At 41.0% G+C, this 17,924-nt stretch overlaps 1 protein-coding gene across 1 annotated transcript in view; it reads right to left on the reverse strand.

Moving 5' to 3' along the window:
• MTA3 (metastasis associated 1 family member 3) overlaps nucleotides 1-17,924 on the reverse strand; it is a 191,717-nt gene that overhangs the window by 101,783 nt on the left and 72,010 nt on the right. Inside the window, 1 exon segment of the mRNA XM_054394131.1 lies at nucleotides 4,575-4,677. Coding sequence (XP_054250106.1) covers nucleotides 4,575-4,677 — 103 coding nt within the window.

Below are 17,924 nucleotides of genomic sequence, written 5' to 3' on the forward strand. Positions count from 1 at the left end.
TTTGTGATGCTCTTAAGCAGGCAAAGCAAATCAAGCCCTTGTGGTATGGTGACCGATGGCCCAAGTACAAGTATGGTGAGGCGTGGCAGATTGATTACATAACTCTACCTCATTCTTGATCTGGTAAACAGTACTTTCTGACTATGGTAGAAGCAAGTACTGGATGGTTGGAAACTTCTCCAGTTTCTTGATCTGAAAAGAAATCCTGTGAAGATGCGGAACTCCAGAAACAATTGAATCAGAGAATGGAACTCACTTCAAGAACAATCTTGTAAAGAACTGGGCCAAAGAGCACAGCATTGAGTGGATTTTCCACATTCCCTAATATGCACCAGCTTTAGGAAAGATTAAACATTACAACGGTTTGCTGAAAACCACTCTCAAAGCCATGGGGGGTGGATCTTCGAAAAACTGGGAGAAACATCTAACACAAGCGACCTGGTTGGTGAATAGTAGAGCTTCAGTGAATCGAGCTGTACCTGCTCAGTCAGATTTGTTGCAAAAGGAAGAAGGTTATAGAGTTCATGTTATCAGAGAAAAGAATCTGTTAGGCAAAACTGTTTGGGCATTTTATCCTTCAGGAGAGGCCAAACCTGTCCAAGGTGTGGTTTCTGCTGAAGGTCCTGGTCACACTTACTGGGTAATGTAAGAGAATAGCGAAATTCAGTGTATTCCACAAAGAAATCTAACTTTAACGGAGAAAGTTTGAATTCAGAGTGTAGAGATGTAACATCACACCCAAAGGAAAGGATCCAAGAGGAATCTACAATGCACGAACCCTAAGAATCCTGAGAGCCCTGAGTCACCTGAGAATCCCTGTTCCTTTTCTTCGCCTCATCTGTGAAGAAACAAACTGTTTTCTGTTATCCCGTTTTTTCAACTTTTGAATCATCTGCATCTGAGATAGCTGGAAATGGACTACGAATTTTATTTACTCGTTAGTGTAGATATTGTTTTAGATTAGATGAATAGTATTAGTAACCAATGGAATTGTTAAGAAAGGGTGGATTGTGGTAGGTTAGGGCTATGCCTTTAATATTTTTCACAGATTTTGAGCAGAAGGTAGTAAAAATGTAAAGAAATTACTATTGGGTGTAAAAAGGAAAATAATGATTATTCTAAACAATTCTTTTGGAGGAATATCTCCCATGAGATTTGGTTCCCAAAACAATCTTTAGTTCTGTTCTGTTCAGATATTCTCTTCTTGCTTCTTCACTGGAAAGATACTCACAGGCTTTTGCTGACCTTGACTGCATGGTTTTGACTGGTGTTAACCTATCCTGCCTCCTTCTCTCTTTCCTTTGTACAGGTGGGTCAGGGGGAGGCAGAGAGGGGGAGGCAGGGAGCCAGCTTTCACTGGTCTTTTGGCCAGGGGGGCTTTGTGCTGTTTTGTAAATACTGTAAATACTGTATATTTGTACATATTCATTGCATTTCATTGTAGATTGTAGTTTTGCTTGTAAATACACCTCCATTTGCTTCCAAACCGAGCCAATCTGATAAAGTTAATTAGGGAGGGGGCAGAATTTCAACCCACCACAGGTATGATGTAGCATACACATTGTATAGTTTCACATACTCATAGATATTTAGTCCACAAGTATATTAGAGTTAGCCTAAAAATAAAACTGCACAAAACATGCATTGTGTGGGTGCTAGGTCCTCAGCACCAAAACTTTCCATTCTACAAATCCACTTCTACTGTATTGTACTATTTGCTAACATGGGCAGATCTAAGCTGCTGTTGCAACTTCTCAGAATCCTGCTCTTTGAAGCTAGCAGACAAAATATATGGCAGAACAAAAAATTGATGATGAAGCTTTATCTTATTTGAATGGAGTAGAAAACACTGTTGGAATTCTCATTGCTAAAGTATAAATGGCAGCATATTATGCCCCCAAAAAATCACAACCAGAATACATTAGTCTGATGCCTCAAGCTTCTCCTAGCAGATGTTTTTGCTAGTTCAAGCAAGACTCTGTAATTACCACTAAGGTACTTCAAGAATTGTAAATCCAGAGTCAAGCAAGACTACTTAGGGAGCTCAAAGTTAAGGATTTTTCCACTCAAGTACTCCTGCTTTTTTCAAAATCTCCATAGATTTTTCTGTCACTTCTACCTCCAATTTCTTGACAGGTACATTCTTCTCTCTTTATATCAAGCAAATTATTGCACAGTATAGTCACAAGCCATGTAGTCATAAACCCACACTCACCAAGCATACAAATGTAGAAAAAAGGCCTCTCCTTCCTGAGACAGCAAACAAATCTTGTCAGACTGGGCAAGTTACATGCCTGAGGCTAAATATCAACGTTCTTGCAAACAGGCAACACAAATAGAAAAAGCGTACTTAAAGACCTTCTAAAGAATCAACAAAGTGTGTCTATGTGATTGAAAAAGCTAAAGCCTATAAAGACAAAAGCAACTCTTAGCTCAACCAGAGCAGACTGAAAAAATTAGAAGAAATGCTCAAAGCCTTTGAGGCAGCAAGGACAAAGAATCAGATGAAAATGCTTTTAAAATTTCAAATACAGACAGACAGCACAGACACACTTAACCAAAACCACACAAGGGAGAGCATTTAGGAAAAAGTTATAGTCAAAATTTCAAATTTGTAAAACTGAACATAACTAGAGAAATTGCATTCTCACTGGAAACTCAGCTGCCAACGCTTAGGCCACAGTAGAGCCATCTTCTGAGCGTATGCAGTTTACCAAACCATAATATCAACTCCACTGTTACTCAAAAAGCTTTTAATGGTCCATGATAATGAAAACTTTTACCTTCAAGAATACAACATACCAAATTTAAAGCTGTTACAATCATCACAAGAGAATTGCTTCTCCAGAAACTGGTGAAAATCTGTCTCAGAAGCAGTGAACACAACAGAAAGGTAATCTTATAGTCCATGAATATAGAAGTATATGGAAACTAGGAAACAGTTGCTGTTCAAAAGCAGCTCATAGAGATTAATGGAGTTTTGTGGAAGAACATCAATAAAGTGTTTCCTGAGTTAGATCTGATTACAGATGGTCATTAGCGATTGCCTTCCACAGGATCTTTCATAACTAAAATCAGTCATCTACAACCAAGACAGAATAACAGAAACTCATATATATAAATGTAATAACTTTTCAAACATATAAATGCAGTTTTGGTCAGTGCACAATACTGCACAGGATGCCTCTAAAAATTTCCTTTATTCTCTGTCACTTCCCAGTAGACTGCTTACTGCTACACGGCTCTGGGAATATTTTCAACTTTACAGCATACTACTTCAGTTCCCCAGAGTGGCTGCAAAATGGGGAGTGGAGGGATGTGAAGGCAATGGATGAACTCTTCAAAAATGCATGCAATCTTCATGCAGATTTTTTTTTGGGGGGGGCACCCCATAATGGTCTGTCCACATGTGTCTGGGTATAATGCTGGTGACAGAACTAGTTCTTTGTCTATGTTCTATTTTATGAAGCATCTTGCAGGCACTGTGATCTTCTTGAAGAGATATGTGTTGACTCCTATATTGCTCTGCCTTGCTTGGAAATTCAACAAGGGCAGGCAAGTTTTATTACTGTATAGGAAAACATACAGCACTACGAAATGGGAGAGAAGGAAGCACATACATATAAGCTGAAAAATACAAAGCAGCTTCTCTGTTCCCTTCTTGAAATGCTTTGTTCAAATGGAAGAAAAGCTAAAGAATGAAAACTGGAAACAATGCAAAAGGATTATTTGCCTAAGATTTGGGGCTATGCTTGCAACCAGGTTACAGAAAATACAAGAGATGGAGTGATTCAGGATAAAATCCCTGCATTAGCTGCAATAAACAGTTCTCTGCCATCACTAGAAGAGTACCTTTGCACTGTACTTTTAAATATATGTTATGGGACAGGGGTTGTATGAGCATGGAGTTATCCTTCAGTAAGAAGTCTGTAGTCTTGAAAGCTGTTTGTTGTTTTTTGAAGCAGAGAAATAATTTTTAAAGGTATTTATGAATTCCAAGGGATTTGATATTCCTCTCATAAATCTGTACAATCATGTTATTAATCTACAAAGTCGAACTGACCAAACTGCTTTCACTAATGAAATGCATCACTTGAAAACTTTCATTTATGTATTAATCCAAAATAATTGCACTGCATATTATTCAGCTGATATGCAAATTGGGCAAGTTTAGCATTATTTCATTTGTTAACATTTTCTTTATTTGTACTCTTAACTTTTATCTTACATTATGAAATTCCAAGTACTATAATACAAGACTGAAATATTAGCACTGAAATCCTGTTTCGTTTACTCTAAGGGGAAAATTGACTGCTATCTAAAATATCAAATTCTACTACTTACAGGGAGTGTAGCATTATTCCAAAACTCATTGGGTTTTTTTCTTTCTTTTGTATTGGTAGCTTCAATAAATATGCAGAAGGCTATGGTTTGATTTTTCTCTTTTAGCTAACTGTGGGAGAAAGAAGGGCTCATAAAATGGGCAAACAAGTTGAGTAACATGATATGGGGAAATAAACAGTTAGTAGAAAAGGAAAATGAATTATTTTTTTATCAGATGATTTTAATCTTACCGTGCTACAACTAAAAACTGGTCAATCTGATGGTCAGTAAGGGGGCTATCTGGATCCCATACTTTTACTTCCAGCTTTGCCTGTTCTCTGTCATCTAATTCTCCTGTCAAAAGGTAGATGGAACAAAACACTTATTACTCACAATGTTTTTTTCTGTGTATTTCTTGTACTACATTTAAAAGAGACATTGTACATTTTCAAACACATACAGTGCTTAACAATCAGCAGTTATCCATTTAAATTCCATAATGCAGCATCAGTAAAATAATTATGTTCCCTTCACATTAGCACATCGATCTAAGGAGGCATTCTTAGGAGATGAAGTATCAAGAACTTTAATAAAATGTAATTATAAACTTGAAACTATACCCCAAGCAACGAGTGGTTTCTTTAAATTGCTTTTCAACTATATAACAGTTACAGTTTCTCTTAAGCCATATTAAAATTAATTTTTGACTTAGTCAGCTTTACCAATTAAATTCTATCCAATTTGTATTCTATGACCCCAAACCAAAAACCATTATGAAACAAATGCTATATATATTTAAACTTCTTGCTCTCAGTCACTACTTTATGTGCATTGTTAACACAAATCATACTATTAAAATTAATGTGACTACTTATAAAATAATCTATAATGCTACAGCACAATGGAGTTACTATGTACAACACCATCATTTCCCAACTCAGTTTGCCTAAACAGATCTTCACATGGCCAAATCAGCAGTGGTGGTCTCTGAAATTTGCCTTGTATGCATTGTTAAAAGACTAAGGCATTTGCACTGCTTGGAAGAACAGTGAAGTGTGAAGACAGTACAATGATTCATGTTTATATGGAAGCCTAAGTCTTGGCTTGACTACTACACCAGTAACTTCTATTGCAAAATGAGAAACATTATAGAGGCTGATTAAGTAGGCAACACATTCTACTAGTACAAAATTATTTACCTCTAGAATGCAGCTGCCAGTACTTGTCTCTGACTTTCATGAGCTACTACAAGAGTAAAAACTTGTTCTGAAATACAGCTATTCCATTTCCTTTGAAAATCTAGGCTGTGTAGCCTCTGAGCATATGGAAGGAAAATCACTTTAATCTGTGCTATTTCTTATGATTTAGTGAAAGCAGTCAGTCTAAATACCCACAGTATCATTAAGACATGAAATAACCTGTACACTTAAGAGCCTGGATGCAGATTGCAAACTAAGTACTGGGTCTTCTGAAATTCAATCATGTATGATGAGCTTCTCTAGCACATTCATTATGGCAGGAAATGAAAATGTGGTATATGTTTATCTCTACTAAACACACGAGTCAGAACTGTACTGTGCTATCTGCTTATGTTTCAGGAACAAATATCACAGTGGCACTCTCAGAAAAACAAAGTAAATCATTTTCTTCTGTTATATAAACAATAAATAATTGCCTGCCTAACTGTACTTCTGTTTCTGTTTAAGCTAATTCACATCCAGTATGGGAGACAAACTGTTAACTTCTGGCAATCTTGGGTAGGATTTTAGGTCTATAAACTTACTGAATGGACTACACAACTGTCAACATGTTCCCTTTTTCTTCCATCCAGGACAGACACATTGTGGGTGATGTTCTACATTTTATAAACCACCTCCCAGCACTTAATTTCCATCTGTTAATATAGGGGTGTTAATATCTTTCACATTAGTTAACTGTTACAGGACATCACATCCTGGAGATCATGAAAATACTCAGGACACAGTATACCTGTCACCAAGAGAAAATATCACACAAGTTCCACATGAGTGAGTATTCAACTAAAACGTGTCACTCTCCTGAATCAAGTTTGCAAAAAGCTTGAAAACCCTGCAATACTACACATCTTCAATTAGAAATAACTTTTAAATTGCTAGTACCAAAAATTTGTTTTAAATCTTGATAGAAGTAAATCTGAAATATTTTTTAATGGCAGCACACAAACAGGATACAAGCAACAGACTATTTATATCAAATAATCCAAACATATAAAGTAAATAATTTTCAGCAATGGTAAACAGAGAGGCTTCCAGAAGATATGAGATCTCTGCCAAACTGCACTTCCAAAAAATACTTCATTTGTGATTTTCCACTTAAATGGCAGGATATTATCATTTAAACAGATCAAATCAAGAAGGTAGTCAAGCAGTGCTGCAGAAGTGACTGAAAAGCTGATTTCAAGAATAAAAATTTTGTTTACTTCCTTTGAATGTGCCACAAGAATTAGTATAGAAGGATCACATGAAATAAGCAGGTCTTCTTTCAAAATAGTAATTATAAACTCCCTTTGTTTTCCTTGAGCTGCCTGTCCTTAGTTAATCCTATCTGTACCTTACACTATAGGATTTTGAACATGGCAGACCACTTTAAAACTAAAGTTTAACTTCTCAGATGCAACACTGAAAAAGTTAAAAGGTTTTCAAGGTCTGTTTTATAAATGTTACTTTCCCTCACCACCATCAACATAACAATTACAGCTTCTGAAGCGTGTTTGGCTATTTTTTTTTTGATGGCTGGTATAACATACCAGTGGATTGAATTTATTTTGAGAGCTGCTTAGGTTAATTTTACTGAAAAACACTAGTGTATAGCTAGAAATATGCCTGGTTCTCTTCTCATCAATTATTGAATGTCTTATTTTTCATGGTTCTGTTCTAGTAAAAAGCAAAATGTTATTTTCCTTAAAATTTTTTAAAAACCATTAAGTTCTACATTCCAGGTAAGTCCTTTTTACACAACGCATGATAAACCCTCCCCCCAAACAATTGTAAGAAAAATTTTACAAAACATACATAAACCAAACACAACTTTTAACTGAATGCAATTAGGATGAACTAAAAAAAAAAAAAAAAGAAAACTGTTTTAGTCAGTCTTTTGGACTTCACTTTGTGCAGATAAATAACCCCAAGGTAATTAAGACATTAGTTTCAGCATGATTCTGTCATTCTGATTACAAATCCTACTAAAACAAAAATAACTCGCTGTATGAACTATAAACATTTAATTTTACAGATATATAAAAGAATACAATATTGTATCCTTTCAAGAAACTGTAATATGAAATCTGTAAAACTTGCATCTTTTAAAAATGATTTTCAGTGAAACAATGTCAGTTCCACTTTTCATGTCAAACAGTTCACAAGGTATCTGACTGAAAAATATCTAGAAGCAGAGTCTGTAGAAATGCCACTTGTCAGGTACAATATCTTACTTTTGTACTTTGCACAATCTGCACTATGTTTCAAAATACTTTTTAATTTGCTTTTCAAAAAACGTAATTTAGTGGTCATTTCAGTATGAACATATGAACTAAACACCTGCAGTGTTCAGCTTTCTGAGTGAATTTATCTTCCGTGATATGCAAAACAGAGGTATCAGATGCTGGATTCTCAATCAGTTGAAGTATTTTGATCAGATATAGCCCTGGACAGCACTTGGACACTAGACCACTAGCTTGTACTCCATTATGGAAAATCATTGAGGACTTGATACAATCTCTTGAAAATTAACCAAAAGTCTTGACTCATGCATTAAGTACCCAGATTCACTAAATACCTAAGCAAATACATAAGCACGAAGGCCTGTGTAGGATCTTCTATGTTCTTATATTCTCTTGGCACATTTCCAAACTGTAAATTCAATGTCTTCATCTTTGTGCTTCACTTTTATACATGGGAAACAAGAATCTCTATATTGCTATACTGCAAGGATGCAGAAGAGAGATACTTGTCAGTTCTTACCCTCCCATAGTCCAGTTCAGTATGCAACACAATGAACTTTCTGAACTACGGGATCAGATTTTTAGATATAGCATTTAGTAGATATTTGTTGGGTGGTGTTGGGCAGTGTACTGACTGCACATAATCTTAAATGTCTTTTTGAACACAGCTTCACATGCTAGAGAAAGTTGTAAAAATAGGCAACTAATCACCAAAAAAAGAAGTTTCAGTATTTGAACAACCTTCTTATGCTGCTATTTAGACTGATGGTCTGAAAACTCTCTTTAACTTACAGATGACCAAAAAAAAAATCACACTTGATTTTCTCGTACTGTCCAGCTATGAACAAAGTTCCAGACATTCAGGTTATCAGGTTATCTAAAGTAAAATCTAAGTTTTCCACTTCAACAGAAAGTTCTTCAGTTCCCCCCCTAATTCATTATGTTCTATTTTCCTAGAAATAAATAGAAATAAGTAAAATCAACCTCAGAATAAATTGAACTGTAATTACATAGTAGTGACAAAATTCTCCATAATGCTGCATCAAGAATAGATGGCTTATGGGAAATGTCCAGTGCTGGAACAGTAACAAGTAAGATTGCCTTTTTCCCAAAATCCTGCAGAACAGTATGCAAAAAACTTCTACAGATCAGAGAACACAGAAGCACAATGTCCTCAATCATACCGTTCCTCACTTTACAGTGGTTACATGAAATTACATTTAGTTAGAACCCCCACTGCCACAGAAATGAAATAGTAGAAAGTCAGTCCTTTCATTTTAGCTTTTTATGGGAAATATAAAGGCAATGACCTAAATTACTATACTGCATAAAACTACAACGGTCACCTTCAGTTCAAAGGCAAAGGGTAAGTATTCAGCTAATGAAAAAATACTTCAAATTCATCTTTATTTTGGAATTCACTGATTGTACCCTTTTGATATATGTGAATAAATACAATTTGCATGAAGAGTCATCACCCTTCTTCCCCATTCCAGATGACACCGTGCAGTAGTCTAGCACCTACTCCAATCTGAATACAGAAGACTGCAGCCGTTTTTCTTAATTCCTGAAATAACACCACGAGGTAATAGTTTCCAGAAAACCAGTGACAGTAATTCTGTGTATAAATAATAGTACCATACTAGTTACGAATATTAACAATACTTCATAGAATCATAGAATGCGTAACGATGGAAGGGACCATCGAAGTTCACCTTGTTGAACCCCCCCTGGGAAGGACACCTCCAACTAGATCAGGTTCCTCAGGGCCACATAAAGTTGTATCTTGAATGTCTCCAGGGACAGGGCCTCAACCATATCCCTGGATGACTTGTTTCAGTATTTCACCACTCTATTGTAAAGAACTTCTTCTTTCTGTCCAAACTAAATCTACCAGTATAAACCCACTGCCCCTCATCCTATTGCTACAGCCCTTCTAAACAATCCTTCCCCAGCTTTCTTGTAGGTCCCTTTCAGATATTGAAATGTAGCTATAAGGTCTCCCCAGATCCTTCTTTTCTCCAGGCTGAACCACCACAACTCTCCCAGCTTGTCTTCACAGGAGAGGTGCTCCTACCACCTAATCATCTTTGTGGCACTCCATGGACCCAGCTGCAACAGGTTCATGTCCTTCTTATGTTGGAGGATCCACACCTGGACATAATAGCCCAGGTAAGGTCTCACCAGAGCAGAGAGGCAGAATTACCTCTTTCCATCTGCTGGCCACACGTCTTTTGATGCAGCACAGGATGTGGGCTGCAAGCACACACTGGTATCTCATGTCTAGTTTCTCATCCACCAGCACTCCCAAGTCCTTTACTCCATGGCTGCTCTCAATCTCATCATTCCCCAGTGTGTCAGTGTGAGCTGAAATTCCCCCTACACCAACAATAACCAGGCTAGCTCAGTCTGGAAGCAAATGAAAGCTGTGTTTACAAGCAGATCTGCAATCTATGATGAAATGTAATGAATATGTACAAATATATAAAATTCACAACATTTACAAATATATACAATCAACAGAAACCCACAACCAAGATCCTTTTGCTTCCCCCCAAAGGAGACCTTCCTCAAGGGGCTTCTCTCCCAGGGGCTTCCCCCCCAGACTCCCCTGGCAGAAAGCAGTTAGCTAAAGCAGAAAAGTTGTTAACTTAGCTCGCCAAGGTCAGTGTGTTATCTTCAGCCAGAACAGAAGAAGAAACAGCAACCACACAGCCCAGCAAGGAAGCCCTGACTGCATATTGCAGACTGCCCCATTTTGTTTTGAGTCGTAGTTCTTAACATTTCTATCTATCCAATGGAAGTGTTTAGAACAATCATTATTTTGCTTTTTTACACCCAATAGTGACTTATTTACACTCTTTCGCTTTCTCTGCTTGAACTTTGCAAAGAAAAATTAAAGAGACAGTTTCAAACCATCACAGTCCACCCCTTCTAAACAATTCCATTGGCTGCTACTACTATTTATCTAATCTAAAATAATATAACGAGTGAATAAAGATCATAGTCCATTCTGGCTATCTCAGATGTAGATGATACAAAAGGGTCAAATCACAGGAAAAACAGAAAACAGCTTGTTTCCTCGTAGATGGAGCGAAGGAAGGAGAAGGGACTCTCAGGTGACTCAGGCTTTCAGGGTTTGTTCTCCGTAGATCTCATGGATTCTCTTCTTGGGCGCGATGTCGAATCTGCATAACACTCTGAATTTAACCCCTCTCAGCCAAAGTTAGATTTCTTTGTGGAATACATTGAATTTCACCATTCTCTTGCATCATCCAATAGGTGTGACCAGGACCTTCAGCAGAAACCACCCCTCAGACAGGTTTGGCCTCTCCTAAAGGAGAAAATACCCAAACAGTTTTGCCTAACAGATTCTTTACTCTGATAACAGGAACTCTATCACCTTCCTCCTTTCGCAACAAATCTGATCGGGCAGGTCCAGCTCGATTCACTGAACCTCTACTATTCACCAACCAGGTTGCTTGTGCTAAATGCTTCTCCAAGTTTTTCAAAGATCTACCTCCCATGGCTTTCAGAGTAGTTTTCAGCAAACCGTTGTAGCGTTTGATCTTCCCTGCAGCTGGTGCATAGTAGGGAATGTGGAATATCCACTCGATACTGTGCTCTTTGGCCCAGTTCTTTACAAGATTGTTCATGAAATGAGTTCCGTTGTCTGACTCAATCCTGTCTGGAGTTCCGTGTCTCCACAGGATTTGTCTTTCCAGACCAAGAATGGTGTTACGTGCAGTTGAATGAGGAACTGGATAAGTTTCCAGCCATCCAGTGCTTGCCTCTACCATAGTCAGCACAGGTACGAGAACAAGGTAGAGTGATGTAGTCAACCTGCCAGGCTTCACCATACCTGGACTTGGACCATTGGTCACCATACCACAAGGCCTTGATTCACTTTGCCTGCTTAATAGCAGCACAAATGTCACAGTCATGGATGACTTGTGTGATAGCATCCATGGAAATATCAATGGATCTGTCACGAGCCCATCGGTAGGTTGCATCTCTGCCTTGATGTCCTGACGAGTCGTGGGCCCACTGAGCTAAGAACAACTCACCTTGGTGTTTGCAGTCAAGATCAGGATCAAGATCAGAGTTCGTGTCCACCTGGGAAACTCTTGCAGCTAGATCTGCCTGATGGTTGTGTTGTTGTTCCTCAGTAGCTTTGCTCTTAGGAATGTGAGCATCAATGTGTCTCACTTTCACTGGGATACTCTCAATGCAAGCAGCAATGTCTTGCCACAGATCTGCAGCCCAGATTGGCTTTCCTTTTCTCTGCCATCCATTCTTTTTCCAGTCTTTCAGCCAACCCTACAAGGCATTGGCTACCATCCATGAGTCGGTGTAGAGATAAAGCTTTGGCCATCTCTCACATTCAGCTACGTTAAGAGCTAGCTGGACAGCTTTTACCTCTGCAAATTGACTGGATTCTCCTCCATCTCTTGCCTCTGCAACTCTGCGTGTTGGACTCCACACTGCAGACTTTCATCCCTGCCTGTTCCCAACAAGATGACAGGAACAGTCTGTGAACAAAGCATATTTCTTTTCATCATCAGACAGATCACTGTAAGGAGGAGCTTCCTCAGCACGAGTTACTCTCTCCTCTGGAGGTTTTGCACAGCTTGTGCCTTCTGGCCAATTTGTGATCACCTCCACCAAACCAGGCCTTTCAAGATTTCCCATTCGAGCTCTCTTGTGTAATCAGAGCCATCCACTTAGACCAGGTAGCATCTGTTGCATGATGTGGTGAAGAACCTTTGCCTTTGAACATCCAATTCAGAACTGGCAATCTAGGAGCTAGAAGAAGTTGTGACTCAGTTCCACTCACTTCAGAAGCAGCTTTCACTCCTTCATAAGCAGCTAAAATCTCTTTCTCTGTTGGAGTGTAGTTTGCCTCTGAACCTCTATAGCCACGAACCCAGAAACCAAGAGGGCGTCCTCATTTCTCTCCTGGAGCTCTTTGACATAAGCACCAGGTTGGACCATTGTCACTTGCAGCCGTGTACAGAATGTTCCTAATGTCTGGACCAGTTCGGAGAGGTCCCAGACCCATGGCTTGGACTACCTCTCACTTTATCTGGTTAAAGGCTGCTTGTTGCTCAGGACCCCACTGGAAATTGTTTCTCTTTCGAGTCACATCATAGAAAGGTGTCACAATCTGACTGTATCCAGGAATGTGCAGTCTCCAAAATCCCACTATGCCTAAGAAATGTACAGTTTCTTTCTTGTTAATGGGATTTGCCATGATGGAAACTCTGTTTATCACATCCATTGGAATGTGATGGCAACCAACTTGCCACCACACTCCCAGAAACTCGATTTCTCTGACAGGTCCTTTCACCTTGTCTCGCTTGATAGCGAAACCAGCTTGCAAGAGAATGTCAATGATTTTGTTACCTTTCTGTGATGGTTTGAAACTGTTTTTTTAATTTTTCCTTGCAAAGTTCAGAACAGAGAAAGTGAAAGAATGTAAATAAGTCACTATTGGGTGTAAGAAAGCAAAATAACGATTGTTCTAAACACTTCCATTGGATAGATAGAAATGTTTAAGAACTATTACCCAAAACAAAGTAGGCATTCGGCACATTCTGCGTTCGGCAGTGGGGGCAGTTGCTGGGCTGTCTGGCTGCTGTTTCTTCTTCTCTTCTGGCTGAAGATAACACGTACTGACCTTGGCAGCTAAGTTAACAATTTTCTGCTTAACTAATTCTGCTTCTCTGTCCACGGGGGTCTGGGGGGGAAGCTCCTGGGAGAGGGAGGCCCCTTTGGGAGGGTCCCCTTGGGGGGAAGCAAAGGGAGATCGGTTGTGCTTTTCTGTTGATTGTATATATTTGTGAATGTTGTGAATTTTGTATATTTGTACATATTCATTGCATTTCATTGTAGATTTTAGACTCTGCTTGTAAATACAGCTTTTCATTTGCTTCCAGACTGAGCTAGCCTGGTTATTGTTGGTGGTGGGGGAATTTCAGCTCACACCGACACACTTTCTCAAAGACTTCTTCAGCAGTCTCACCCCAGACGATGATGTCATCGATGAACTGAATGTTTTCTGGAGCTCCACCTTTCTCCAAGGCATCATGGATCACTGCATGACAGAGGCTTGAACTGTGAATCCACCCCTGGGCCAAACGATTGAATGTGTACTGTATGCCTCTCCAGGTGAAGGCAAACTAAGGCCTGCATTCCTCTGCTATGGGAATAGAGAAGAAAACATTAGCAATGTCTATGGTAGCATACCATTCGGCCTCCTTGCATTCCAGCTCATATTGGAGTTCCATCATGTCTGGTACAGCTGCACTCATGGGTGGAGTTACTTCATTCAAGGCACGGAAATCAACTGTCAGACGCCACTCTCCATTCTGCTTTCACACAGGCCAGATTGGACTGTTGAAAGGTGAATGAGTTTTGCTGATGACCTTCTGACTCTCCCAACTGACGAATCAAGTTTTGAATGGGCACCAAAGAGTCACGGTTGGTTCTGTATTGTCTGTGATGCACAGTTTGAGAAGCAACCGGCAGCTTCACATCCTCTATCTCATGTTGTCCCACAACTGCAGATTCATCTGAAAGCTCAGGTCTAATGGACAACTTCAATTTTCCTCCATCAATTTCTACAGTTGCTATTCCAAAAGCCCATTTGTAACCCTTAGGGTCTTTAAAACGCCCTTCTCTCAGAAAATCAATTCCCAAAATACAAGGTGCATTAGGACCTGTTACAATAGTATGTTTCTTCCACTGCTTCCCAGTTAAACTTATATCAACCTCTATCTTAAACAACTCTTGAGATCCACCAGTGACTCCCTGAATAATTATAGATTCTCCCCCTTGACAATCTGATGGTATTATGGTGCACTGAGCTCCTGTGTCAACCAAGGCCCTGTACTTCTGAAATTTTGAAGTGCCAAGCCACTGGATGTACACATCACAACAGATTCTGTTATCTCTATTATCCCTTACGTCCCCCTGCAAGAAGGCAGGGCACCCCCAATTCTGGGGATTACCTCCACATGCACAGCCGGCACGATGTCCAGCACTAGAATTAGAATCACTGTTGGAGGTATTAGAGTTGTTCTGGGAAACTGAGGAAGTGACAGCTACCCTCCTGGTATTGTTATCTCGGGATCTGCCACTCTCCAGCTCTCATAACCTCCTGAAAAGATCAGAAGTTGGTTGACCATCCCATCTGTTCATGTTCTCACCAAACTGGTCACACAGAGTTATCCAGATACTGCCACGCGATTGCCTCTGCTGTCTGTTTTGGTTTGACCTGTTCTGGAACAGCCTTCTTGGAGGACATCTGTTCCTGACAGCTGAAACTTGTATCCATCTGCAGGAAGAGGAATCAGCATAATCCCACTTCATCAACTTGGATATGGAGGTTTTAAATTCCTCCTTCAGCACTTTCATGCAATTCTCAGTCTTTCCAGACAAAGTTTCAATGGCTGAAACCAAAGAAGTATGTGCAAGACTATCCTCCAATTGCCTCATTTGGTCAGTGAAATGGCCAACAGTAGAATCATAGAATCAAGAAGGCTGGAAGAGACCTGAAAGATCATCGAGTCCAACCTGTCACCCTAAACCTCATGACTATCTAAACCATGGCACCAAGTGTCACTCCAATCCCCTCTTGAACACCTCCAGGGATGGTGACTCCACCACCTCCCTGGGCAGCCCATTCCAATGGCCAACCACTCCCTCTGTGAAGAACTTTCTCCTCACCTCCAGCCTAAATCTCCCCTGGCGCAGCTTGAGACTATGTCCTCTTTTTCTGGTGCTGGTTACCTGGGAGAAGAGACCAACCCCCTCCTGGCTACAACCTCCCTTCAGGTAGCTGTAGACAGCAATGAGGTCACCCCTGAGCCTCCTCTTCTCCAGGCTAAACAGTCCCAGCTCCCTTAGCCTCTCCTCATAGGGCTTGTGCTCAAGGCCTCTCACCAGCCTCGTTGCCCTTCTCTGGACATGCTCCAGCAATTCAACATCTTTCCTAAACTGAGGGACCTAGAACTGGACACAGTACTCAAGGTGGGGCCTAATCAGTGCTGTGTACAGGGGTACAGTGACCTCCCTGCTCCTGCTGGCCACACTATTCCTGATGCAGGCCAGGATGCCATTGGCTCTCTTGGCCACCTGGGCACACTGCTGGCTCATGTTCAGGCGGCTGTCAACCAGTACCCCCAGGTCCCTTTCCACCTGGCTGCTCTCCAGCCACTCTGACCCCAGCCTGTAGCTCTGCATGGGGTTGTTGTGGCCAAAGTGCAGCACCCGGCACTTGGATTTGTTGAATGCCATCATGTTGGACTCTGCCCATCTGTCCAGCCTGTCAAGGTCCCTCTGCAGAGCCCTTCTACCTTCTAACAGATCAACACCTGCTCCCAGCTTGGTGTCATCTGCAAATTTACTGATGATGGACTCAGTCCCCTCATCCAGATCATCGATAAAGATATTGAACAGGATGGGGCCCAGCACTGATCCCTGGGCGACACCACTAGTGACAGGCTGCCAGCTGGATGTGGCACCATTCACCACCACTCTCTGGGCTCGGCCTCCAGCCAGTTCCTAACCCAGCACAGAGTGCTGCTGTCCAAGCCACAAGCTGCCAGTTTGGCCAAGAGTTTGCTGTGGGGGACAGTGTCAAAGGCCTTGCTGAAGTCCAGGTAGACTACATCCACAGCCTTTCCCACGTCCACCAGGCGGGTCACCTGATCATAGAAGGAGATCAGGTTGGTGAGGCAGGACCTGCCCTTCCTAAATCCATGTTGGCTGGGCCTGATTCCTTGGCTATCCTTCAGGTATTCAGTGATTGCCCCCAAGACAATCTGCTCCATGATTTTCCCTGGCACTGAGGTCAGGCTGACAGGCCTGTAGTTCCCAGGTTCTTCTGTTCGTCCCTTCTTGTGGATGGGCGTCACATTGGCCAGTTTCCAGTCTTCTGGGACCTCTCCAGTGAGCCAGGACTGGTGGAAAATGATGGACAGAGGCTTGGCCAGCTCATCTGACAGCTCTTTCAGCACCCTAGGATGAATCCCATCAGGTCCCATGGACTTGTGAATATCCAAGTGACTCAACAAGTCTCAAACTAATTCCACATGGATTTCAAGAGTACAACACTGCTCCTTGACCCCATCGACCAGCTCAGGAGGCCAGTTATCCTGAAGTCCTCCTGCCTTACTGTTGAAAATGGAGGCAAAGAAGGTATTTAGAATCTCAGCCTTCTCCTCATCCTTAGTTACAATGTTACCCTCCACGTCCAATAAAGAGTGGAGGCTCCTCTTGCCCCTCTTTTTAGCATTAATATATTTATAAAAATGCTTTCTTTTGGCCTTCACGGAAGCGGCCAGTTTAATTTCTAACTGTGCTTTTGCCTCTCTTTCTTCTACATGATCTAGCAACATCCTTAAAAATGTCACTAGTTGCCTCCCCCCCTTTCCAAAGGCGATAAACCCTCTTTTTTTCCCTTAAATCCTTCAGGAGCTGCTTGCTCATCCAGGCCGGTCATCTTCCCCGCGGGCTCGTCTTACGGCATGTGGGAACTTCCAGTTCCTGTGCCTTTAGGAGCTCCTGTTTGAAGTAGGTCCAACCATCCTGGACCCCTTTCTTCTTAAGGGCTATTACCCAGGGAACTTTCTGAATAAGTTGCCTGAACAAGCTGAAGTTTGCCCTTCGGAAGTCCAAAGTGAGGGTTCTGTTACTGCTCCTCCCTATTTCCCTGCATATTGAAAACTCCACTATCTCATGGTCGCTGCACCCTAGACAGCTTCCAACCATCACATCTCCCACCAGCCCTTCTCTATTTGAGAACAGCAGATCAAGCAGAGCCTTACCCCTGGTAGGTTCACCTAAGAGCTGCATCAGGAAGTTGTCATCCATGCACTCTATAGACCTTCTGGACTGTCTCCTCTCTGCTGAATTAAGTTCCCAGCAGATGTCTGGTAGGTTAAAGTCCCCCACAAGGACAAGGTCTGATGATCTTGAGACAGCTTCCAGCTGCTTATAGAATAGCTCATCGGCCTCCTTGTCCTGGTTGGGTAGGAGGCACTCCGCCATAATTTCTTGCCACAATCATGCTTGCCAGAATAGTAGCATAATTAGGAGGAGCAACCTTAATGAGCTT

This window comes from Indicator indicator, chromosome 2 (assembly GCF_027791375.1).
Source record: "Indicator indicator isolate 239-I01 chromosome 2, UM_Iind_1.1, whole genome shotgun sequence".
In the NCBI taxonomy this organism is placed as follows: Eukaryota; Metazoa; Chordata; class Aves; order Piciformes; family Indicatoridae; genus Indicator; species Indicator indicator.